This window comes from Mixophyes fleayi, chromosome 10, assembly GCF_038048845.1.
Source record: "Mixophyes fleayi isolate aMixFle1 chromosome 10, aMixFle1.hap1, whole genome shotgun sequence".
Classification (NCBI taxonomy): Eukaryota; Metazoa; Chordata; class Amphibia; order Anura; family Limnodynastidae; genus Mixophyes; species Mixophyes fleayi.
This window is the reverse complement of record NC_134411.1, coordinates 9333352-9360381: the sequence shown is the minus strand read 5'-3', so window position 1 is coordinate 9360381 and position 27030 is coordinate 9333352. Positions and strand designations below refer to the sequence as shown.

The 27030-nt window shown below is 40.8% G+C and overlaps 2 protein-coding genes across 2 annotated transcripts; one reads left to right on the top strand and one right to left on the bottom strand.

Moving 5' to 3' along the window:
- Positions 1–1053: 1053 nt before the first annotated feature.
- GATD1 (glutamine amidotransferase class 1 domain containing 1) lies at positions 1054–13384 on the top strand. Its single transcript, XM_075187830.1, has 8 exons — positions 1054–1196; positions 2550–2626; positions 3166–3271; positions 4568–4675; positions 6636–6730; positions 10380–10473; positions 10885–10996; positions 12038–13384. The coding sequence occupies exons 1-8, from the start codon at positions 1106–1108 to the stop codon at positions 12042–12044; spliced, it is 690 nt and encodes a 229-aa protein (XP_075043931.1). The 5' UTR covers positions 1054–1105; the 3' UTR covers positions 12045–13384.
- LOC142103702 (uncharacterized) lies at positions 12595–27030 on the bottom strand. Its single transcript, XM_075187829.1, has 5 exons — positions 26744–27030; positions 19828–20186; positions 14476–14578; positions 13849–14020; positions 12595–12725 (listed from the first exon to the last, which is right to left on the bottom strand). Exons 1-5 carry the CDS (start codon positions 26852–26854, stop codon positions 12595–12597), a joined length of 876 nt encoding a protein of 291 aa, XP_075043930.1. The 5' UTR covers positions 26855–27030.

Genomic DNA, 27030 nt, shown 5'->3' with positions numbered 1-27030 from the left:
ACACAGGGGAAAAGTATTGAACACATGAAGAAAGGGAGGTGCAAAAAGGCATGGAAAGCCAAGACACCAGCTGAAATCTATCAGTAATTAGAAAGCAATCCTACAAGCTGGTTCAGCCGAAACTGATGGCCTATAAAAAGGTGTCTCATTATGAAGGTGTCACACAAGAAACATCTCATGATGGGTAAAGCAAAGAGCGCCCTCAAGACATTTGCTACCTTATTGTTGCAAAACATACTGATGGCATTGGTTACAGAAGGATCTCTAAACTGCTGAATGTTCCAGTGAGCACTGTTGGGGCCATAATCAGGAAGTGGAAAGAATATCATTCCATTATAAACTGGCCATGACCGAGTGCACCTCGCAGGATTTCTGACAGAGGAGTGAAAAAATTATCAGAAGAGTTGTCCAAGAACCATGGACCACTTGTGGAGAGCTTTGGAAAGCTCTGGAATTAGCAGGTACAATTGTTTCAAAGAAAACTATAAGTAATGCATTTAACCGCCATGGCCTGTATGCAAACTCACCACACAAGACTCCTTTGCTGAAGAAAAAACATGTTGAAGTTCATTTAAAGTTTGCTGCACAACATTAGGACAAGCCTGTGAAATACTGGTGTGGTCAGATGAGAGCAAAATGTAACTCTTTGGATGACCTAATACACACCATTTTTGGAGGAGCAATGACACTGCACATCACCCCAAAAACACCATACCAACAGTGAAGTTTGGAAGTGGAAACATCATGGTGTGGGCTGTTTTTCTGCACAATACTGCATTTAATTGAAGGAGAGATGAATGGAAAAATGTACCAACACACGCCAGGAATATGATGTAATCCTAGATCCTAATATTAATATGTGAAGTAGTGCAGACAGTTTATCACGGATATACGACAATATGGCCATTATGGCGGACAAGTAATGCTGTGCTATAGTTCACCAGGTAAATGACGTCAGTGACAGCTGCGTATTGGAGCGTCATTTACGTGACATCTCACGCCGAACTCTTCATTTCAACAATCTTTATTAACACTGTAGCAAGATGACATTTTTAACGCGCATGCGTGCAGCGATACCCGGCGTGTCCCCCTGATATTTCCCCAGATGAAGAAGCAGGGGACTCCTGGACCCGGTGGGGCCACGGACCGTCTCACCAAGCCCAGCTGCCTGATCGTGGCCAGCGCGGTGACTGGAGGTGAGAGGATGGGCCTGGTCAGGTGACTGGGAGGGTGTCATGTGACCTGCAGTCTGTGCAGTTACCTCTGTCTCTATGTCCCCTGCAGCCTGTTTTGCTTATGGGGAATGTACAGTATCAGCACCACACTTTTAGCACGCAAACTGTTAGCTCTTGGAGTTGCCGGGGTATAGCAACAAATAGATGCGAATTTAAGTCGATAGGAGATGACAGTCTTACTTAATTGCAAATTGGATATGAATCCAATGACACTTTGTATGGACATGTAAAAAAATGGTGTGCTCTGTGTATAATCTTAAAAAGAAAATCTTAATTAAAATAGCATACACATAACAATAACTAAATTTTGTCTAAGGATTCAGAGCATTAAATGTGATGATGTCCCTGTAAGTTGCAACAATATAATTAATGTCACTGTTATAATGGTGTACTAGGGTAATAATATTTAGATCATGTATTAGTGGTGTGAGGAGAATTTAGTCAGGAACTAGACTACAGGTAGACTTTTTTTTACTTTTGGCTCAGATGAAGTGTGGTAGTGCAGTGCTGCACTAAAGCTGTGATAATGTGTCCCTGGGGTGCCTGAGTATCACTGCTGCTGATGCACCATCACATGATTTATATAGCACTTTAGCACATTTTCCCACTTTTTCTGCATCTCATAGTTTTCCATTGGCCCTCTGGTTAATATTTATCGTTTTTATAGTTGCTCAGCAATTAGACTGGGACGGTATTCCATAACAAACTATTTTTTTGTTTATTTCATGTCTTGTTAGGGCTGTGGTAGGCCACTGTGGGCCCTTCATCCCCGATGATCTAGGTGGTGGTGGTGTGGCCTTGAGGTGGATCCCATGGTAAGGGACCCCACTACCCTTGCGACAAAAGGGGTCTGGAGACCCTTGTCTCCTATGGAACCTTTCGGTCTGGGGGGGTCAGAGATAGAGGGGCCCTATCTCTTTCGAGGAGGGCCTGAAGTTTGCTGCACCCTTGGTCCCATTTTTGTTTTGTACTTGGGGCACAAAAGCACCATTCCTGGGCTTTAAAAAAATAAAATTAAAAAAATAGGCAGGCAAATATTGTCTCTGCAGTTGTTTGACCTCAAGCTCTGGCAGGGTTTGCTAGAACTTGTAGTTCCACAACAGCTGAAAAACCACAGGCTTTTTTCTTTTTTTTTAATTCTTGAACAAGACCTTGGCATAATTAACATTGGCACATGTCTGTCTGAAATTTAGAAGGTTACGTTACCCTCACAACACATCTTGAATAGCAATTTACTATTAAAAGTTATTAAGCTTACTAATATGGTTACGTATTTTGAGCAGTAACATTTATCTTGCACACATTTATGATCAGGTGTCTCGGCACAGTCTTTTCTGCAGACCTTCACTCTTGCAAGTTCAGCATTCAATCTCCAAGTGGCTTCTCCTGGGGTAAGTTCTGTAGAATAATGTTCCTATAGAAATAGCTAGCTTTAAATACTTAATCTTTTCACATGAATGAAGATATGTCATCCTGACCCATTTCTTCCAGGTTCACCTCTATATAAGTAGAATAGTGCTGCTACTTCCCTCGACTTATGGTGTTGTTTAGTGAGTAATAAATAAAACAAGTTTAATTAGCTATGTATCATGTGTCATCTTTATTCTGTCATATTCCTCTGTTTTTAAATATGTTCAGTTTCAATCTTATTTCTGTGTTTTGTTTGCGAGAAATGCACTCAAATGCACGATTTTTCTTTCCTTTTACTGTTATAAATGGCTCCTACAATCTCCTTGTTATTGATTGCATATGGTTAAACAAATAGTAATATTTAGGTTTATAAAGACAACTAGTTTTCTGTATGTTTGGTAACAGCTGAATTGCATAATTTCCTTTTGCAGTAATATGGATAAAACTGCACTGTATGGTCAATGCTTTTAAATTGATAAAATTGTAAATTTGTGTTTAACTACAGTAAATCCTCTTTTAGGGAAAGGCTCTAGATTTTGTGGGTATCAGCGAAACAGACACAAGATGGTTCCAGGATTTCCAGTTGAAGCCATATGCCAACCCAGCAAGGCTGGAGTCCATAGATGGTGAGCTGCAAACCAGCTGTGGTCTACATATCTGGCAAGCGGAACTGTCAGTGATGGGGAGATTCTGCTATGTGACTTGTACAGTTGTGATATCGTAGATGATTGTGGTTATGGGAATTGTTATACACACTTGATTGGCTCCCCAGCTGTCATTAAAATTCTGACAATGTGTAAGGCATTGGACAGGATGGTTAAGTAAGGTTAATATATAAGCAATTTTTCATTTATGTTTACCTGACACATATGGAAGGACATGTGGTTGAAAGAAATGTATTTGTTAGTTTCCAGCAGGTTTAAAAGGATGCCATACCCACGAAAACCAGAAGTGGGTGTGGAAGAGGAACAAATTTTAAGTTTTTAGAATTGTAATCAGTGTTTTGCATCGTATACCTGTAGCCTCTTATTTAGGTGGCGAATGACATTGTGTTTTTCAAGGAGTCTTACAAGTGGCTATTTGTCCCCGTAAGAACCATCACATAATCAGATTAGAGCACCAAACTGTCCCTGCAGCTCACACAGTAGGTTTTACCGAGGATGGCTAGTGAGAAGACATCGCCATGTAATCATGAATTAAACTGCTACTTAAAATGTGGGATTATACTGTGTGGTCTCTTTGACATTATAATTGCTAAACAGAGGACTATCAAGGGGAGATGCCTTGATAACCGGGATAACATATGACACCTAAGGTTCATCTGTTTCCACCACAGCACTGAAGTGCACTGTGCATGTAGTGTGACCACAGTCATACAACGCTAACGGCGCACTGAAAATAAGCATTGGGATCATTCACCCCCGTACCACTGCACCAGACTGTTCACATACTAGCACATGGTGTTATTCACCAGTTAAGGAGCAGTACATTCAGTTTTCTGGTGCAGTAGATATTCCTGCGCACTTTTATGTGCAGGAGCTAGGTGTTCAGGCTCTAGAGGTATGCTGTAATTTCAGTGCATGCAGTCAGCGCAGGTGTAAATGGCATCATATGAACAGTGCACTTCCACGCTGTGGTGTGAATGAGCTCTTCATGTCTCATGCAGACCGTAAAAACTCTACTGTCTGTAATGCACAGAAATGAGGCAGAACATCATTGCAACTTTTATACAGCTAAAACAGCCTTACTAAGTTTCGGCAGTATGTCATATGGGTTCTAGACATCCGTTCTACTTTTAGTGCACACACAAAGTGCTAAAATCATCTCCATGCAATGCTGTAATCTTATTATATTTTTGTTATTTAAATTGCTGCAAATGTTTATACTAAAACTCATGTTTTCTCCCCCTTTCCTCACTCTAGGCTCTCGGTATCATGCACTTCTAATCCCACATTGCCCAGGTGCTATGACTGACTTGGCAAACAGTGGTTATTTGGCCAGGATCTTGCAGAACTTCAAAGCAGAAAAGAGTAAGATGGAAGCAATAGTAAAAGAGATATTGCCTTTCTCACGGGGAGTTATGTTTGAACATTGTGCTGTTTATTTGGCCTTTTATGGTGTTGATTTGCGCTCAGAGTAATGGACACAACTGTTTCTTCCAATGTGAAGTTAAAAAAAAATAAAAAATGAAAGGATAACTTCGCAATAAGACTTGTTAGTATATCAAATAGCAGGATGATGTAAATATGTAGCAGCTTGCTTCATTGATCACCGGCAGGTAAGGCTGCACCGTTTTACATTCTTGTCTTTGAAACAATATCACTGTGTTACCGGCATCCTTTCCACCAGATGCTGGTGTGGTCTGGCCAGCCAGTTGCACAGGTCACTATATTCATGTTGCATAAAACTAACATCTTTATTATAGGCAAATTTAAAGGTGTTTTTTCACTTCAAATAGGAATTTAATGTAATCCCCTCCTTTCCCTATAACCATACTTCAGCGGTGGTTCCTCCCCTGGACTGCAGTCATTTGCTGTATTTAGCATGGCCCGGTGCTTATATTCAGCAATATACAGCTCTTTGTAGCAGTGGCTCTAAGGGCTAGATTTACTAAGCTGCGGGTTTGAAAAAGTGGGGATGTTGCCCATAGCAACCAATCAGATTCTAGCTTTCATTTATTTAATACATTCTACAAAATGACAGCTAGAATCTGATTGGTTGCTATAGGCAACATCTCCACTTTTTTAAACCTGCAGCTTAGTAAATCTAGCCCCAAGACTTGTGTGTAACCGGTTTGGGCATGACGACCTTTTTCAAGAAGAATAAACTGACAAAGAGAGTCTTTTTTTTATAGGGACTGCTTCACATGTATATAATCATCAACATGATGCATTGAAATAAGTAGATATGTTAAGTATTAAAAGGCTAAAGCACAAGGATCAGTTGAATGGTAGAAAAAATAGATATGATAAGAAAACATTTTGTATCTAATTTCCCACTTGGACCCATATTTTAAACATGCTCTGAAGGAGATATTTACTGGATCATAGACAAATATGTCACCATCCTCTCCTGTGACTTTCTCTATGCCAGTATTTCCAAACTATTCGCACAAAACGTTCATTGGGAATTCTGAACACCGCACACAGTCAGATACATGCACAGTCAGGCTTCCATGCCCTGTAACTCCTTGTGAATGGACAGTCCGTCTGGATGCAGGAAAGTGAAAGTGCACAGCAGCTTGTTCATGCCCTTTACACGGCTACTTATGTCACACCGATGATCACAATGCACCCACATCCTGTTTCTGTATGTACTTTTCCTATCCCTGCATACTGATAGACACTTAGGGGGATATTTACTAAACTGCGGGTTTGAAAAAGTGAAGATGTCTATAGCAACCAATCGGATTCTAGCTATCCATTTAGTACAGTCTGCAAAGTGATAGAATCTGATTGGTTGCTATAGGCAATATCTCCACCTTTTTCAAACCTGCACTTTAGTAAATATTCCTTAGTCCCATTGAAAGCTTTTCTATAGATTGTCTGGTCACGTTTCATGGAGACGGTTATGTTATATGTAACATGCTCTGAAGATAAAATGGCTTGTTCTGTTTAACTATTTACATAGAAATTTGTAAATTGTTCTGTGGATTTCTTTTAAGTAACACAGTTCTATAGCGAAATGACATGATATTTAGTTATTATTCATTTTATTCTCTGAAAAGATAGGATTTTGTTCTTGGGCGATTTTCTTTTTTCTGTTGTATTGTGGAAATGTTCTGATATTGTCTTGGTATGTGTTTATACAGGATTATCAAATAACCATTTACCCCAAACTTTCAAAGCCTGTACTTGTTGCTAAGAAGTCCCATACTATTAGTTTATATGGTTTTGTCTTTTTCCAATATGCCTTTTTTTTTTTTTTTTTTTTAAGTGGTAAAAGTGAATTGCTCTTTATTGGGTACTAATTTGCTTTCATTCTCCATAGAACCCATTTGTGCCATTGGTCATGGGGTGACAGCCCTGTGCTGTGTTACCAATGAGGATAAATCCTGGGTGTTTCAGGACTACAGCTTAACTGGGGTGAGTTAAAACACATTCTATTTTTTTTTTTTTTCAGTCAACAAAACATGAGATGTTTCACTACAAGCAGGGGCAGGCTGGGCTGGGGGTCAGGGGGTCATCTGCCCCCCCCGGATCGGTCCCATATGGCCACCCACTTTGTTTCATTTATTACCATAATTTGTATTGTGAAAATAGCTGTGTTGCTTATTGGTCTTTGACTACATTATTCCTTAGCAGTCCATTGCAACATATAGTGTATATTTATACATGTCTTTTTGACATTCATTCTATTACTTATATTTAATCCGTTTTGCCATTTTATCTGTATAATTTTTAAGTGATAATAACTTATTTCAGAATACAAATATTCTGCCATTACTGCTGTATTATATATTATGTGGCGTACCTTTCTACATTCTTTATTTACTCTTTTAGGAATTGATTCTAAATTCTAATTCATTATATTTTGATTATTTATCTCATTTAAGCACATAAGAGCCAAGTTGTTTTACGTGTAAGAATTGAAGTTGTGTTATTATAAGTATTCACCAGTGCTATCTGGAAAGAAAGCCAACAACTCTGCCTGGAATGTCACCAATATATAAGCACTGTTACCCACCACTATTGAATCCCCTTTCGTTATTCCGAATACGCCCCTCCTGCCGCAGTAGGAGGAGCCTGCTGCCACCACTTGGCTCCTTTATGGCGCCCAGAACCACGTTCACACTGACCAAAGCTGCTGAGTAGCGACAGAGCGGTGGTACTGGAGAGCTGGGTCCAAACCTCAGAAACAGCCGGAGAACGGATAAGATTAAGGGCTAATCTGCAGGTCACAGGATTACAGCAATATTGAAGAAGTTGTCAAGCAGGGTCTTGAAGCAAAAAGTGATCTGTTATTTCGCTCGGATGCCCTGACAAGTACAGTTCCACTGATTTAAAGGTATCAGTGGTCAGGTCAGATGGAACATTAGAATGATACATTTAAGTTTACAAGGGCTCCCCTTTTATACTATTTTCTGATACAGCCTGTAAGGCTGATTTTTAGAATTGGGATGTAACCTGTTTACCAAAACATAGATTTACATGCATTGCCAAGCTAACAATATTTACGCTTATCTGTGATATCTTAAAACTTTGCTGTGATATCCTGCATCTTACAGTGTACAGCAAGGCTAATTACATCTTCCTATGACCCTCACACATCAAAAGGTCTAATTAGCATGAGATTAACATGAGTCCTTTCTTCCAAAAGTTGCAGAATACACATTTCTTCCAAAGAAAAGAATTCCCAAAAACACATTACCTTACACCAAGATATACAAAAAGCTTATTGTATCAGATATATACATCAGAAATAAGGCATTTCCTCTAGAAAGGTTAAAACAGAAAAAAACTAATTTTCTCCCCCTGGTCTCAGAAATTAAAGATTGCCCTTACCAAAATATATACAATATCAAAAATAAGTGCATGTGCAATTATATAGATAAGCGCCCTGTGCTATTTCCTTTAAATAAATTTATACTAAGGATGAGCGCACTCGGATTCCTGGAATCCGAGCCCCCCCCCCCCCGAACATTGCGGATCCGAGCACTGTCCGGGTATTCCCGCCGATTCCGAAACGTAAAACGAGGCTCTGAGTCGTAATCCCGCTGTCGGATCTCGCGATACTCGGAACCTTTAAATTCCCTGCTTGCCGCCGCCATCTTCACTCGGGCATTGATCAGGGAAGAGGGAGGGTGTGTTAGGTGGTCCTCTGTCCTGCTATTTCTCGTGCTGTGCTCTGTCCTTGCTGAGTCCAGTGGTGCATCAGTCCAGTGCTGTGTCCTTGCTGAGTCCAGTGGTGCATCAGTCCAGTGCTGTGTCCTTGCTGAGTCCAGTGGTGCATCAGTCCAGTGCTGTGTCCTTGCTGAGTCCAGTGGTGCATCAGTCCAGTGCTGTGTCCTTGCTGAGTCCAGTGGTGCATCAGTCCAGTGCTGTGTCCTTGCTGAGTCCAGTGGTGCATCAGTCCAGTGCTGTGTCCTTGCTGAGTCCAGTGGTGCATCAGTCCAGTGCTGTGTCCTTGCTGAGTCCAGTGGTGCATCAGTCCAGTGCTGTGTCCTTGCTGAGTCCAGTGGTGCATCAGTCCAGTGCTTTGTTCTGCTAAGTTTATATTTATTTCAAAAGTATTAAAAAATCTTCCATAAAAAGAAAAATTCTACAAAAATCCTTTTAAAAAAAATAATCAAAAAAGTCATTGCTGAGTCCAGTGGTGCATCAGTCCAGAAACTGAGGGAAATAATCTCTGTGGCTTAACCCACTAAGACTCTCCTGGGGATTTGTGGTGTCAGACAACGCCAGTAACATTGTGCGGGCATTACATATGTGCAATTTCCTTTGTGGCTCCATTGTCCCAATTAAAAGGATTTTTACCTGTTGGTGTAATGATGTTATAAACACTACACTTGAAAGCTTGAGCCTTTAAATGAAAAAGTCACTCTTCATTGCACAAAGATTTGCAACAGGGACAGTTTTTTTTGTTCACAAAGTCAACAAATAACACTTCAACGCTGTCTGTCTTTGACATACTTGATGGGATCTCAATGATGAATGCTCTGTACCATGGTCGTCAAAAACAAGAGGTAGTAACGCGCTCGAACTACACCCTCTATATCAGGGGTAGGCAACCTGCGGCTCTCCAGGTGTTGTGAAACTACAAATCCCAGCATGCCTTTCCACCTATCTGCTGGTTATCTACTGGCAAAGCATGCTGGGACTTGTAGTTTCACAACATCTGGAGAGCCGCAGGTTGCCTACCCCTGCTCTATATGCTGCAGAGGATGTAGGAGCAGCCATATGTGCAGTGGAATTCAGACCAGTTGAGGGTGATATATTGTGGCCCCGGTACCAAATTGGGTACCGGGGCCACTCCACTACGCAGTCCACAAAGATGCGTATCAGATATTAAACTACATTCACTGTTGCTACTGTACCCAAAAATAGGTACTGCTATTTCAAACTACGTTCACTGTTTCTGCTGTACCAAAAAATCAAATATTGTACCTAAAATCAATATTGTGAGGTGTTCCGAATAGACTGGAAATTAGTGGAAATGATTGTTATTGAATGTTATTGAGGTTAATAATAGCGTAGGAGTGAAAAATAAACAAAAAACTTGATTTTAACCCTTTTTATGCTTTTTTTTAAAAAATAAATCCGAACCCAAAACCCTAAATCAGAACCAAAACCTTTCGTCAGGTGTTTTGGCAAAACAAATCAGAACCCAAAACCTCAAGCTAATCAGAACCCAAAACACTAAAAGTGCCCGGTGCACACCCCTTATTTATACCAGAAGTTATTTATGAGTGATTCAGTCACACTGTAATTTTGTAGCATGTACTAAATAAATGATAACTAGAATCTGGTTGCTGTAGGCAACATCTCCACTTTTTCAAACCTACAGTTTAGTAAACCCTTAGTTGGGTTTTATGGGACTTTTTGTCAATTGAGATTACATGTTTGTTCCAAATGGCTTTGTCAGTAAAATATATGTTGCTGTACTGTTACTTTTATTAAACTTTGCTTTCATGAAAGACAAATCATTTTTAAAGATGAAATATATTAGTTCTTATGTGGTTATGCAGCCATATATATGTGACGATTCTCTCTCTGTTTAATGTTGTGACTTCAGCCTTCCGTATATGAACTGGTCCGTCAGCCAGACTTTGCTAGTTTGCCGCTTATCCTGGAGGATTTTGCTAAAGACTCTGGAGCAATGTTTAGTGGTAAGTATGAGAGTGCATTTTAGATCCAGTATCTGGAACAAAATTAATTGCTTCTATTCAGTAATAATGTCATATATACTCGCACAGTAACTCAGAGCATCCTTCTACAGGCACTGAGGGAACACTTCTAAATCTTTTGGACACATACAGGGACATCTTTTTAATTTAGTGAGTCAGAAGAAGTTCCAGTATTGATAAGTAGAGGGCGTATGTACGCACTGCTGAAAACCATTTTTTTTTTCCTTGACATTTTCAGTGCTGGCTGAATATGACCACTTTTCTTCAAAAATGTGAAATGCATTGTGTTTAGCTCATAGATACAAAAGGAATTATTTTATGAATAGTTAAAAAAATAAACTGAAATGGCTGTTTAGTGGCACTCAATATCTTCACTTTAATTTCTCTATTTAGCTAGTGAGCCAGATGCCGTCCATATTGTTCTGGACAGACATCTGATCACAGGACAGAATGAACATTCCACAATGGCTGCTGTCCAAAATCTGATTCTTCTCTGCAATGGAAGGTTGGTGAGAACTCTATTCACTAATACTATGCCAGATGGGTGTGTTCTTTCCTATATGTAGGATAGTAACCAGCTGGCGGCCAAGGGACTATATGTCGGACTCAAAGGCTTTCCATGAGGTCCTACAGCTTTTAAATGAAAAAGGGGGTTCTGTAGTTGGGAGGCGCTCATGAATCCATAACTGGTAACTTGATAAATGCACAATTTTAAAATATTAGGGGGTAAATGTATCAATCTGCGGGTTCTTCAACACCCGCGTGTTCAGCCTCTTCCGTGATTAAATTTCAAGCGGCGCTGCATTGTAAAGGGTTAACTTCCCTTTACAATGCAGAGCTGCTTGAAATTTAATCGCGGAAGAGGTTGAACACGCGGGTGTTGAAGAACCCGCAGATTGATACATTTACTCTCTGATCTTACAATAGGATTTTAAGACTACTACTAGTATTTTTGTGTAAATTGTAGCTTTGTAGAGAAGGTTTAATAATAAATAAGGATAAGACATTAGGCTAAAACACAGAACTGTATATAAATCAATCAAAGAGATGTTCAATAAAACTATTTATAACATCATGTGGATTATAAATATATGAAATACTGTATTTACCAATGCATGAGATTGGTTCCAATTTTATATTGATTTCCCAGACTGCCCCTGGGTGGAATGTAAGTTGCTGTGGTTGATACGGAATGTTATAACTAAAGACGACAAGGAGTTTATTGGGGACTGTTGCAGAGATGTATGTAGCAGAGCTACATGTGATGTCATGTTCTTTCAATGACAAACTGAACATGACATGATCATAATAACAAAGAGCGGCATTTATAAAAGTTGCTTACTAAAAGATAAAACATATCCTACATTTGGCATCATCTTCTAAGCTGTACTAGAAACTTACAGCTAGGGCGTTGTTCTGATTTTTGTACACAATTACCTGTTACCAGTTTGTAGTAACAACCATATTTTGCATCTCAGAGTAAAAAAAAGAGAGAAACAGGTTTGTCAGCAATGATTTAATGCATTATACATTTCTTTATGTGTAGGAAATAAGACCACATGCCTCAGACAATAATGACGTAATACAAATGGACTAAGGGGACCCTTGTTGGGGAAGACATGGAGTATGGTTTGATGTGGACAGCAGGAACATTGAGAATCAATATCATTCCAGCCATGCAGCAATGTACTGATTAACCCACTGTGTGGCGAGGGCAGACACTGTATCCAAAGTGGAGTCTAATGGTCTTGGAGAACTACTGTGATGACTTTAACATGTCATTTGTGTTACCACTATCAGACAAGTTAACTATAGCTGTCTAGCAAGACAATCAATAACCCGTGATACCGTAATCCTAACTACCTGTTTAGTGGGAAACCATTCAAGTGTTGATATTCTGATCAGACATTGAGAGGACAAGTAATCCATAAGTTAATTGTCTCTGCTGTAACTCGTGAGCGGTTTTATTTCAAGAGCTTGAAACCTCTCAGGGGCAGTATCTTGTCCCTCAGCCTTCACAGGTTCAATGGTAGACATGTTGACATGGTTTGGCCCATACCTCCAGGCTGGTCCTAATACAGAGTTGAGAAGAAGGTGTCCAAATCACATGTCCATTACAATGTTCTGTCTGCGCACACCAGAAAACGATTTCCTCACAATCAACACCACCACCGCAACAACCGTTCCACCCAAGACCATGCCGATCACCAGAGCTGTGTAATTTGTGGCAGCTACTGCAAAGAAACGGAGCTCACAATGAGAGAAAAGTCTTATAATATAATGCTAAATGCAATAATGCCTTCTTTCCTGTTCTAGTCTATCAAACATTCATGTAATCCACTTCATGCAAATGAGTTTGATTTAAAAAAAAAAAAAAAGCAAAACGGCTGCTGTCCTTCTGCATATCCCCCTGCAACGTTTACTACAATCATTGCTTTAGTCTTTCTGCTGTCATTATTTTTCCTCAAGGGCTTTATTATCAACGATGCAGAGTTATAAAATTTTCATAGAACAAAACAAAATTAATCGTGCTTGAATGCTATAAGGGCACTGGTGAGAGACTCAGAAGGAAATGCCAAGGAATGTATTTTGCAAAAGACGTAAAAACCAAAACCCTAAAAATAAACACAGATTATTAAAAGACACCAATGAAATGCCAAACTACATAGTATATATCTTTCTGTATTGTATTCCTCCACTCCTTATTATTTGTGTGTGGTATACAACCTTATCGTCGTATATTGTGTAATAAAGGCCCCTCAAATTATAGAATGAATTTATTGTAATAAGTACATTTTCCCTTGCGGTTTATAATTCAATATCACATTCTGTAAAGGTGATGACAATTCCCAGCTTTCCCATCTCTTCTGAGTAAAGTGCACTGCTTTACCAACTTCTTGCTGTGTTTGTGTTCTGTTTTCAGCAAGACACAAGTTGGCCTAACTGGCCAATCAATTGCAAATCAATTAATCTCTGTTATGAGACTGCTGATTATGTAACCTATAGCAGATGGCCTTCTGGGACTATACACTTTTTTTTTTTTCTGTAGCAAAACATATTTTCCTTCCAGAAACTTTATCGAAATGTAAGGGTATTTTAGTATATTTTAAATTGGTTTCAGCAAAAAAGTAAAACACACACACACACTTTTTTTTTTTTAAAGTATTATTTTGCATAGTAGGTTCGTAGTCCACTATTACCAGTGACCAGAAATAGTACCTTGTCTCCAAGTCCATATTTTGAAATAGCATGCGATGACAATGCTTTAGTCCATATATGTTATTATCCAAGTAATGTTTTGGATATGCGTTCAGCCGCAAGCTTTGATGGGACAGATCTATTCAAGCTGATACTTACTTTTCTTTGGTTCCCGGATCACGTGGATGAGTTTCGTGGTCACATGATATGTCTCTGTTTCTAGCAGTGACTCTAATGACTGTTTGGAAACCAAGGTCAAAGGACAGATGGAACCACAGGACTGTGATTGGTTGGAGTTCAGACACAGCTTTACTTCACAGCTTATAAATACCTATTTAAGTGAGGAATGCAATATGTGTGAACACGAACCTCTGCATAGAAGAGTATATTAAAATAAAATAAGAATTAAAGCTGTAATCAATAATAATTAGGACATGTGCAAAACAAACAAATATATCACTACTCTTCACAGTTTGATATATCCATTTATCAGACATGATTCTGTTCTTTAAATGGAATTATTTCAAAGAGCATATGTTGCAAATAAAATGTGAACATTCATTATAATAGATTCCATACCTATATATGAATTTGAATTGAACATGACCATTTCTCATGCTGAAAAAAGTAATTTTGAAAACTATACATATATTCCTTTTTGCTGGGTAAAAGCATTCCATTTATCAAGCAATACATTTGATGTAAGCATATGACAAGGTCAAGCGACATGGCACCTCTCATTCATACCAATACTTGCAGATTTTCAGAGAAAGTAGTAATGCCTACCAGAGAGGAGCTGGGAACTTGGGCTCCTCCTGACAGACGTAGTGTGAAGACCATCATGTTGTCCTCCCTTGTGATTTTCTCTGCTGTTGTGTTATCTAAGCACCTGTAATTGGAGGACGGGACCAAAATGGACATAATGCGCAGGGTGATTTAAAATAAAGTTTTGCAAATTGAAATGTTTAACAAAAAAATGAATTTTCAACATTGGAAGCGGTAACATTAATTCCATTAGATCACTAATAATTCCAGAAACAAGGCTCTATTCCCACATTGTGACACAGTGAGAAGGGTCTCTGTGCAATATAGGACTGGCCCTGATTTCTGTGGAAGTACGGCCTGAGGTTGTACACTACATTTATTTTTTTCTTTCATATTATTTGCTTCTAAAATGGACTCTGTATGAAGCACAATTGCAGCAATAGAAGTAATTCTATGTGTAACATTGAGATTATGGTAAATATACATGCACTATTGTAGAGCAGGCCTGGCCAACCTGTGAAACTACAAGCCCCAGCATGCTTTGCCAATAAATAGCCAGCCGATAGCTTGCAGGGCATGCTGGGATTTGTGAAACGACAACACCTGGAGAGGCCTGTTGTACAGTGTTTGTAGGCAGAAAATTAAATGTACTGGGTAACACAGATACACGGGCAGATGCAGACAGAAATAAGTGGTTTCCACAGTATTATAGATGCATTTCTTCAGTCACACACATTGTACACAGTGCCACAATTATATGCAAGAGGAGAAATCTACAATCACAGTTATGTTCGAGCTGGTTTACAAATATCAGTGACCTAATTTATCTCTGGTTATTACAGTTAAAATATATAAATGTTAAAAACAGAACTAAACCAATATCTCACTGGAGAACTGGCTTTTGTTAAAGCATCTGTGAATGCACACAGCACATCATAGACCACTGACAAGTGAAGTGAATAACATTGATTATCTTGTTACATTGGCACCTGTATGTGAGGCAGCAAGTGAACAGTCAGTTCTTGAAGTTGATGAGTTGGAAGAAGGAAAATGGGAAAGTGTAAGGATCTGAGCAACTTTCACAAGGGCCAAATTGTGATAGCTAGACTGGGTCAGAGCATCTCCAAAATGGCAGGTTGTCTGGGGTGTTCCTGCTATGCAGTGGTTAGCATCTACCAAAAGTGGTCCAAGGAAGGACAACCAGTGAACAGGCGACAGGGTCATGGGCACCCAAGGCTCATTGATACGTGTGAGGAGTGAAGGCTAACCCGTCTGGTCCTATCCCATAGAAGAGCTACTGGCTATGACACTGATAAAAAGGTTTTAGAAAACAGTGCATCACAGCTTGCTGTCTATGGGGCTGCGTTGACTTCCGAAAGTGCCAGAACTCAACCACGGAGCAATGGAGTGGACCTTGAAGCCTCGCTCTAGATAGACTTACCCCCAGAGAGGTGTGGAGTCTAATGGTAGAGCGGTATTCACCAGGGATCCCCGCAAGAGAATATGGACTTAGTTGCTCTCTAGCTGTAGGTCGCAGTCCTCTAAGGGGGATTAGACTAGGGTGAGATGGAACCGTGGAGTGGAGCAGGACTGCTGGACGATAAATGCAGAGGTTCAAGTGTTGAGATCTTTAGAAAGCGAGTAGCCGAGAACAGGACTGCTTATGAGGCACGAGGTTCCTGCAGAAATACCGCAGGTCTTGATCGTGGAACAGGTAACACAGGATACCAACTGAGAGGTGGTAAACTGCAGAGAACTGATGCACTGAGATCCCTGAAAAGGGAATAGCTTGAGGACGGGACCGATGATGAGGCACGAGGTGTTAGCCGCAGCGGCCGCGCGATATGATGACTGGGACATCACTTCCGGCGCCTTCATCCCGGTTGCTTGCGCAACAACCGGGACACTTGAGATTCCCTGCCTCCGCGTCCGGCCAGCTGTCAAACAGCCGGGCGCGCGCGCAGGTCTGTGCATGGCCAGCCATTCATGGCTGTTTAGACTATTGGGCAGTTGGGCACTCTGCTTCCTTAGTGGCCAGTAGGGCCATTCATTAATTAGGCTAGTCCTGGGCATACTTTCAGGGTTCTTTCCTGATTGGCTATGAGTATTACTTAAGGCAGTGAGGACTGAGCCTCACTGCCGGTTATAGCGTTCTGCCTCAGTACTGATGCCTGCTCCTGTGCTATTTTGGTTTTTGAACCTTGGATTGATTTACCTGTGTATGACCTCTGCCTGTCCCTGGATCCTGAACCATTGCCTGTGACCCTGACCTTTTGCCTATACCCGAACTCTGAACCATTGCCCGAGGCCCTGACCTTTTTCCTGTACCCGGACTCTGTACAATTGCCTGTGGCCCTGACCTTTTGCCTGTACCCGAACTCTGAATCATTGCCTGTGACCCAGACCCAGCCTGCACCTGACGTCTCCACCCGTGCTCTGTCCGGTACGCAGACCTCTGGCCTGTCCCTACTCCGTGTATTACCTCCTGTACCTGTGCGCTGCCATGTGAACATAAACTTGTACTACACTGAGTATAAGTCATGGGGGCATCCGAGTATTTGTGAGCATAACCAGTCTCTACGGGAAAGGCAGCTGCTATACGTGAAGACCTCTTCTGCTAGTTCTACAAGTGTATGCCGCACTGGTAGCCATAACATTATAACCGGCCGGTTATAGGGGGGGCCTGCTCATTTTTTTGTGTGGATCCCACTCCCAAGGGAATCCAGCCCAGCGCTGAACAGCCTGGGGTTGGTTTGTCATTATGGCAGGAAGACCCCTGCCGCGTGTCCCTCTGTTATAGTGACAACCACCCAGCTGGTGTGTCTAGTGCTGGTTGCTTAAAAATCGGGGGCACCCCACGGAAATTTTTCCCTGGTTAGCAGTAGTGCAATCTTTGAGCCAAATGTATTAACTTTCCAAAACATTTGGCTCAAGTAAAAGCTGGCGTAAGGGCCCTGGAATGAATAGAGAAAATGGGGTGGGTCAGGTAAAAAACAGCAGCTGCAAACCCTAAATAAAAGGGTGGAAAAACTTCCTATCTGTGTCTCACTAGCTGATCTGAGAAACTTATGCTGAGAAGCAACATTTCTTGTATGTGGGACAAACATGCTGTATAAGCCTTGCTGTGGCATAGTTGCATCAGACTCCTGGTTTTCGTGTATGTCACTGGCTGCTGTGTTACTAAGTGCTACCCTCTACACAAGGAGACAGCATCTGCTACCTATTCCTGACATACAGTATATGTATATTTATATATGGGCGGCTGGTGCATCTGTTAAATGTCATTGGGCCTCAGTGTCCTGTTTCCATGAATTAAGAATCGGTGAAGCTGTCACAGCCAGTTGTAAGAGCCCTGAAAAGGGTAATAAAAACTGCTGTTTATATAGTCCATGTAAATCACATGTGAAACAAGGAATTCCTAGGTGGTAATATCTTCACTTCTACTTTGCTGGGAAACAAATTGACTGCATTTCTAAAATAAATTTTGGTGGAGTTTGAACATTTAGGTGTTCATGGTGTTGGCAGTGGCTGCAGAGCCTCCCCACCCCTCAAGCTTCCCTCCTGCAAAGCAACCTCATTTTTTATACATCCTCAGAAGTGGTGGAGGTCAGACATTTGTTATACTCTTAATGGGATTAATTTTGCACGAGTCAGAATTAGAATTGCATTAATGTGCATTTGCACAATGTAAACATGTCTTTGTGCAAAATTCGCCACATTGTGCATGTGCACAACTTGCATCTGTATTTAGAGTTGCATGTATCTTACACTTATAGACTTTTGTGTTTGGAGAGGCGAATCAGGGCATTAAAGTGCAAGTGCAACACAGGTAAGCAGGTGCAAGTTAAGCAAACCCAGCTGAGATGCATCTTATTTTTTAGTTAGAGATTTTACGTTTTGGTGTTGATGATGATTGTTAAACCTTTGTTCTAGATGCATTTGTACACTAAGTTTGATGTTGCATTTGTGTAAAAGCTGCGCTAACACCTAGAAATATATTTTCTTAAGGTGTCTCCTCTACATATATAGAGCCTTAGGGGCTGCTAGCTGGTTTACCTGTCAGTTCTGTAATATATTTTGCTAGACAACTTTAAATCATGGTGGAGGAGAGAGGTGAGCCGGAGGACCAACCACAAGCCACAATCTCTTGATTGCTACTTGTGATTAGTACTTGGCTCACATATCCTCCGCCCCCAGGTGTGAGAGAAATGGGGGAGCACCTGGGAAAATGTCTGCATAGTGCAGACCCCGGGCCTCCAGTTACATGGGAGAGCACCTTAAGAAAATATTTTCCAAGATGGTAGTACAGCTTTAAGATGTGTGCAAGTCAAAATGCAGAGTTAGAAATGCAAGTGTGCACATGTATCCCTGCAGAGCCAGATTAAGGGGAGCACATAACCCGGGCCCCATCTCTTAGGGGATCTCCTATAACCTACCACTGAAGACATATTTAAATGCATGAGGCTAACGTGACTCCAGAGACTCTGAAGGCAGTCCTACAATACAGTGCTCAGATAGGAAGTGTGTTGTTATACCCTAATGCCTCCTGGTGGGTACTGACATTATTTGGGAGACCGGATGCTTATTGTGCAGCTGTTGGTTCGTTCTTGTTGTATTTTGCTGGGTGTGTAAAGTTAGTGATGGGGGTAGTGATATGAGGATAAGTGAAGTAGCTCTGTACCCTCTTTCCTCTAGAATTGGATGTCTATGGTGCTGGACATACAGTATTTGGTATCCTTTCCATTACCTAATCAGAGGGTGGGCACTATTATTTGCTTTACTTATATAATTCTTAAAAATCATAAATAAATGTAGCTGCAAAGTTGTATCAAGCATATATGGGGTGGCCAACCTCTACATAACGCCTGTCCATCTAACATCACAAGATTAATGTGTCTGCTTCACCTGACTTCATACTCTTGTTGTGTAAAAGCCCATCTGGAAAGTCATATAGAGATTATTTAAAGGATCTCTAGCCTCAAATACTACCTGTGCTTAATTGTACCTAGCACTGGATATATACTGTATGTATATGCTAGACATAGTTTTATGGTATCCCCATGTGCAGGCTATAAACAAACTTAAGGAGTGGTGGTGTCACCCCACCCCAATTATATAGCACATGTTGTTTGCCACTAGGCCACACCCACAAAGTATTGTGAACAGATTATAACACTTCAGGTTGAAAAGTAGAGCTCTGTGAGGAAACAAGAAATAGCTAAATATGAGATGGTATCTGCAAAATTCTGCATTCTTGTAGGTACTTTCATAATTTGATGGACCTGTACCTTATCAATTACAAAGCATCTTGTAGTTAATTAGTCTGGCTTGGACAGTTATAACATTAATTAAGGACAGTTTTCTGTCTCTTACCCATCCTGGATAAAGTAGGACCTGGTTTTGTTCTTTTTGCTCACTAGCTTGCATGAGATGATAACCAGCATGATGTCACTCCGGTTGGTCTCCGCAGTCACTGTAACATAAACCTGCTCTGTGCCCCTGACCTGCAGGAGAGATGTTAAGGTGTCTTTCACATGCTTGTTGCCTGCGGTGGTGTCTGTTCTGAGTCCAATACCAAAGCGGAATTTGCCAAACTGTCTGTCTGTTAATGAGTCTGTCCATACAAAGCTGGTCTGTTGGAGGTTCTGACACATGGGAGATGCAACCAATACAATACTGTGATTTTTGGAATCTTCCAATGCAGTGCCCATGGTAGGATCCATATTATGCCCCTTTATATAGAGAAATGAAAAGTATTACTGGTCTTCAAGCTACATACACAAAAATAAAATACATTTAAACCCCCCCAAAAAAAACACATTAGTTATGCAGAGCAACAGTCAACAGAAGGGAACAGCAAGAAAAAATATGCAGTAAAGTTTATTCTTACATACACATTGTATGCAACCTGGCAGTCTACCTCACTTAGGTTGCTTGCAGAAATGCTCAGGCTCGGTTCCCTGGGAACCGAACACACCCGAACTTAGAGGATCCGAGTTCCGAGCTGAGTCGCCACCAATATTGTCAGAGCACTACAGCTGGGTGAATTCCATCACATTCCCTGTTTTGCTCACACAATAAACTTGGTGGTGCAGAGCTTTTCAAAAAAATGACAGGGACATGCTGGAGATGCTGTCTGTGGCCCGTAAAATATCTGGACATTTCCGGCATTCGACAACAGCGTGTAGGAGATTGCAGCAGCTGCAAGAGCAATTTAATTTGTTCTGCCTCCAACTGAAGCAAGAGGTGGTGACAAAGTGGAATTCCACCCTGTATATGATTCTGCGGATGGAGGAACAGAGAAAAGCCATCCACGCTTACTCCACAAACCGTGACATTGGGAAAGGAGGGGAGATGTATTTTACTCAAGCACATTGGAGAATACTTTCAGTGTTGTGCAAGGTGCTGAAACTATTCAAAGTAGTCACCTGTGAAGTGAGGTCAGACACTGCTAGCTTGAGTCAAGTGATTCCCTTAATTAGACTTTTGAAACAGCAGCTTGAAAAACTGAAGGAGGAGATTAAACAAAGCAATTACGCTAAGTATGTCGGACTTGTCAAGTACTTTATTTGCTTCGCCAGGATCCAAGAGTTATCAAAATCTTGAAATCGGATCACTACATTTTAGTTACTGTGCCTGATCCTCGGTTTAAGAGCTATGTCTTCTCTTTGTTTCCAACTGACCCACATCTGAAGATATGCAAGGAGCTCATGGTGAGCGAGATAACAGCTTAAGTGTTACGTGACAGGATGGCGTCTCCTCCTTCAGTTTCTCAATCAACTGCTGCTAGGAAAAAACGTAGCTTTCCCAAGCGACCCAGGGATGATGCAGATGACTCTGCTCCAAATTTTGATATCTGGGGGTAAATGTATGAAGCTCCGGGTTCTTTAACACCCGCGAGTTCGGCGTCTTCAGCGCTTAAATTTAAAGCAGCGCTGCCTTGTAAAGGGAAGTTTCCCTTTTACAAGGCAGCGCCGCTTTAAATTTAAGCGCTGAAGACGCCGAACTCGCGGGTGTTGAAGAACCCGGAGCTTTATACATTTACCCCCTGGTCTGGTCTAAAAGAATTGACCAAAAATTGTGACACTTGTGCTATAACTCCACCTGATCCTATTATCAGCATTTAAAGGATGGTGGAGGATTATTTCCACGACAGCATAGAAATAGACACATCAGACAGTGCCTTTACATACTGAGATACTGAAAGGGATTTTGGAGACCCATGTACCAACTTGCTTTGCACTGCCTGAGCTGCCCACCCTCCAGTGTGTACTCGGAAAGAGTTTTCAGCACAGCCGGGAACCTTGTCAGCGATCGGCGTAAGAGGTTACTTCCTCAAAATGTGGAAAAGATGATGTTCATAAAAATGAACTTCAAGTTCCATGAGGAAGGCCTTTACCGCCAATTACTTCAAATTACTGAGACTTCTGTAACAATGGATTCCAGCGGTGATGAATTAATGTGTGAGGGTGATGTACACACTGATGAGGGTGAGAATGAGGCAGATGACAACAACATCTTGCCACAGTAGAGTTAATTAACAGCACTGTTACCTTAGGTGGCTTAAGGCCATTGTTACCTTGTTTTTTGGGGGCCCAAACAAGCCAAGCACGTCAGCCACAAGGAGTAGCACTTTTGTTGCTGAAGTGCTTGATTTGTTAAAGTGCATGTCCTTTTTAAGATCCAACATAAGGGTGGGTGGGAGGGCCCAAGGACAATTCCATCTTGCACCACTTTTCTTTTCTGCCACTGCTGTGTGACAATGTGTCCTAGATGTGCTAGGAACTGCCGTGTGTTTGTGTCATTGCTCTGTCGCTTAACATCCAGCCAGGTCGCTGCAGTATTTGTCCGAAAGTGTATGAAATTAATAATGTGATCTGTGAGGTGGTCAAAATTGACTGCAAATGACTTGAAATTAGTGTTAGTGTTAGTATTTGTATTTCAGCAATGGAACTCTTCTCTTTGGGTGTACATAACACTGTACACTTTTTGGTGCAAATTCAGAAGAAGCCTGCAAGGACTAGTATTTGTAATTCAGCAATGAGAATTACCAACGCAGCTCTCCTTTTTGTGTGTTACCTATATAACACAGTAGAATTTGACTGCAGAATTACACCAACCCTGATAGCACTAGTATTTGTATTTTTCTGCAATGAGAATTAGCAACGGAGCTCTCCTCTTTGTGTGTTACCTATATAACACAGTAGAATGTGATTTCAGAATTACACCAAGCCTGCCAGCACTAGTATTTGTATTTTTCTGCAATGAGAATTAGCAATGGAGCAATGGAGCTCTCCTGAACGTCACTCTTTATGTTGTTGAACACTGCTACCCCCTCCTCTTTCAATTCTATAACTTTGCCTGCCCAACTGCTCTACACTCTATGCTACCCCTTCTGCCAACATTGGCAACTTGTGTCCTGAGAGGTCCGGGAGGCAGGTGGGTGTGTGGGGGCGGGGCTCAAAGAATCATGTTGTTAGCCTTGCCCCCAAAGCAGTCATCACTTTTTTTCAGCCAATAAAAATAGGGGGTGTGGCCACAAGGATGCAAAATCGGCACCACTAAGCCCCGCCCCTCCATTTAATTTGCAAAGCCGGCCGGGAATTGGGAGAATTGCCTGCTCTCCCAGGAGTCCGGGAGACCAACCCTGATTTCGGGAGTCTCCCGGACATTCCGGGAGAGTTCGCTGGTATGACATTATTTATGGCTGTACGTCAATTAGTTTACAAATATGCCTTCAGATTGTATTATGCCGACATGCATTATACACATTAATTGCAGTTTAGCCACTCAGTGTGTGCCTTTCATATGTGTCTTTATTCACATTGCTGTCTAACATTATTGCAAATTTAGGTATATTTACGTCGCACCTTGCTCCGCCCAATCCACAACCCTTCTAGGCAAGGTCACTACCTTTCAGCCCCAACAACCATGGGCTAGCAGTGCAGAGCAAGGGGGCATCAATGTCTACACTGAAATAATATGCGACTTCAGTGCCGTAACCTCTGCACTCAGCAGAGCTGTATAGAACAGTAAGTGGCTGCATAGAGCACCTACAGTAAGTGCTGTATAGAGCACCTACAGTAAGTGGCTGTATAGAGCACCTAAAGTAAGTGGCTGTATAGAGCACCTACAGTAAGTGGCTGTATAGAGCACCTACAGTAAGTGGCTGTATAGAGCACCTACAGTAAGTGGCTGTATAGAGCACCTACAGTAAGTGGCTGCATAGAGCACCTACAGTAAGTGGCTGCATAGAGCACCTACAGTAAGTGGCTGCGTAGAGAACCTACAGTAAGTGACTGCGTAGAGCACCTACAGTAAGTGGCTGTATAGAGCACCTACAGTAAGTGGCTGTATAGAGCACCTACAGTAAGTAGTTGTATAGCTATATACTGAGTTTTTCTCACCCGTACAGACGGACATATTGCAGGTTTACAATAAGAAAGCCAGAACTCCACGAACGCTTAGCTGAAAGTTACAACATATCTTCTTTATTTAATTTCCATCTTTAAAACATTAATAGTAACAGTAATAGCAGCTGAGAGTTTCATGCAGCCGATTTCACCACCACTTTTCAAGAAAGAAAAGTATCATAGTAATGAATACATTGCAGACCTTTATGTTTGCATACCTTACGATAGTAGCCTGGTATTAATGCTACCAATGTACAGATACTTGTCTACCAGCCTGCCCTGCCAGCAAGAGAGAAATCCTATTCACAGCAGTGTTATGTGTGTGACTGTCAGCGCTGTTTAGTCGGATTATCCTATGACATTTTTCATTCTTTAATACGCCATCTGTAAGTGTTGAAAATCTTTCATCATAATAGTGCAATAACATAATTGTGACATTTAAACTATGCAGAAATGTCGCCGTTATAGAACAGAAAAAAGTGTTCTACTGATTACGGCCATAGGAAGGCTGCAGTAAAAGCGTTGATTCAAGTCCCAGAAGGTAAATGTTTCGCAACTTTGTTTCAAAATATCTAATTGTGAGTCAGGGGCAGGGGGGAATTTTCGGGCAAGTCCCATAGTGGGCTACCGTGGGCTGGGTCACTGGACCACCTGCATTTTTTTCCTTTAATATGTTCCCAATAGGCTGCTGAGTCTAGTCTTGTCCCCTCCCCCCCAACCCCTGGGTAAAATCTGCCATCCCTCCCCTTTTGTGAGTCCATTTAAAAGAACACATTATTATTATTATTATTATTATTATTATTATTATTATTATTACCATTTATTTATATAGCGCCACTAATTCCGCAGCACAGTGTTAATCATCAGTCCCACAATGAAAACTGTCATTTGTCTAATGCAGCAATCCCCAACACGTGTATGATAGAACACAAGCACAGCAGAACCAGTCTTTGTTTATATATAAAGCAGCCTACACATAAGCTTTATAATCCATGTATATCCGCAGACTGAATTCTATGAAAATAAACATTCTCAGATAAGTATTTCCAGTGCCAAACACCAGAAGAGTCCTGGTAAAACATGCACAAATAGTACATCAGACTGATCACAGAGTGAGCAGGTCCAGAGCTCCATTAGGGGAACTTAGGTAGTCGACTACAGCACCAACATTTTCGGACCGCCTAAAATACTGAATTAGTGACAATGTATCGTTCATTTAGGCTTTTAATCATTCTGCGCTAGCTGGCCTGGTGATTTAAATCCACCTTTCCTCATTACCTAACAATGGAGAAGAGGGTGTGTTGAATAATTTTAATTTCTTACCTTATGTACTGATGATTTGGGCTGCTGTGCCTCTGCGTTGTGATGTCACTGAGTACAGACACACTCCCAGCCCAATCTAGCTGATTACCATCTCTATAAACATCTCGCAACTCTTACATTTGTTCTCCTTCTATACTCAAACAACCTGCTTAGCCCCAAACCATCATTACAACCAACATTGTGACTGGATCATATAGCCCCACTGAGACTTATTTTACCATCATAAATTGACAATATGCAAATTATCCTCATGTACAACTCCTATAAATTGTAAGCATGCAAGCGGAACGCTCTTACCTATTTCTTTGTTAGTCTTGTTTTATTACTGTGCCCCCTTCCCCAATTGTAACGTGTTGAATAGTATAATGACTATATATATATATATATATATATATATATATATATATATATAAATGGGCAGCACAGTGGCTTAGTGGTTAGCACTTCTGCCTGACAGCACTGGGGTCATGAGTTCAATTCCCGACCATGGCCTTATCTGTGTGGAGTTTGTATGTTCTCCCCGTGTTTGCATGGGTTTCCTCCGGGTGCTCCGGTTTCCTCCCACACACCAAAAACATACTAGTAGTTTAATTGGCTGCTATCAAATTGACCTTAGCCTCTCTGTCTGTGTGTGTGTTAGGGGAATTAGATTGTGAGCTCCAATGGGGCATGGACTGATGTGAATGAGTTCTCTGTACAGCGCTACGGAATTAGTGGCGCTATATAAATAAATAGATGATGATGATAAATAAATGTTACAATGTTAAAAAGTCGTAATTCCACAGTCAATAGAAAGTACAGTGAAGGGATATAGTACTGTGTTACATGAATTTTAACTCCGTTTCTATCTCCAAATACATTGTTTAATCACTAATGACATGATATAATATATATATCATTATCAACATTTATCTATATAGCACCAGCAAATTCTGTTGCACTTTTGTATATTATATTAATCATCCCAATTGTATTAGTAGTACTGCGGTCTACATGTGACGTATACATTCCTCATATTGACCGGTCTCATTGTTTTAATTTACTTTCCCGTATAACTCGTTACACATTTTAAACATTGAACCAAAGACTGGGTTCTATGGTAGGTATCAAAATTGAACCAAGAACCACAGCATTTAAGTCACTGGAAGATGTTAAGCACTTTTTGCATAGTTACAACGGGCCTGATTCATTAAGGATCTTAACTTAATAAACTTCTTATTTCAGTCTCCTGGACAAAACCATGTTACAATGCAAGGGGTGCAAATTAGTATTCTGTTTTGCACATAACTTAAATACTGACTGTTTTTTCATGTAGTACACAAATACTTGATATCTTATTTGTACACTGAAATTTAAAGTTGATATTTGTGTGCTACATGAAAAAAAAAAAATCGGTATTTAATTTATGTGCAAAACAGAGTACTAATTTGCACCCCTTGCTTTGTGACATGGTTTTGTCCAGGAGACTGAAATAAGAAGTTTCTTAAGTTAAGATCCTTAATGAATCAGGCCCAACATTTGCATATTAAAAGTTAAGATATTTTGGTCCTTACCTGCATATGATTTCGGTGGTTTGAAAGCTCCACATTCTCAGCACAGGTTAACCCACAAAACAATAATAGAAAATAGAAAATCCATGGTGTGAAAAAGTTTTGTAGCCCCATTTCAAAGCCAAAGGTCCATAAGAGCCTTTTGAAAGGGGATCCGGTGCCCTGCAGGAGGTTCGTAGTGCTTTTATGAAGGTTATGGATATACCTATTAGTGCTGCTCAAGATGAAGCGTGTCTAATAATGGTCTGTCTGCAAAACAGAGGGAGGAGACTCAAACTTTTAGTTGCCAA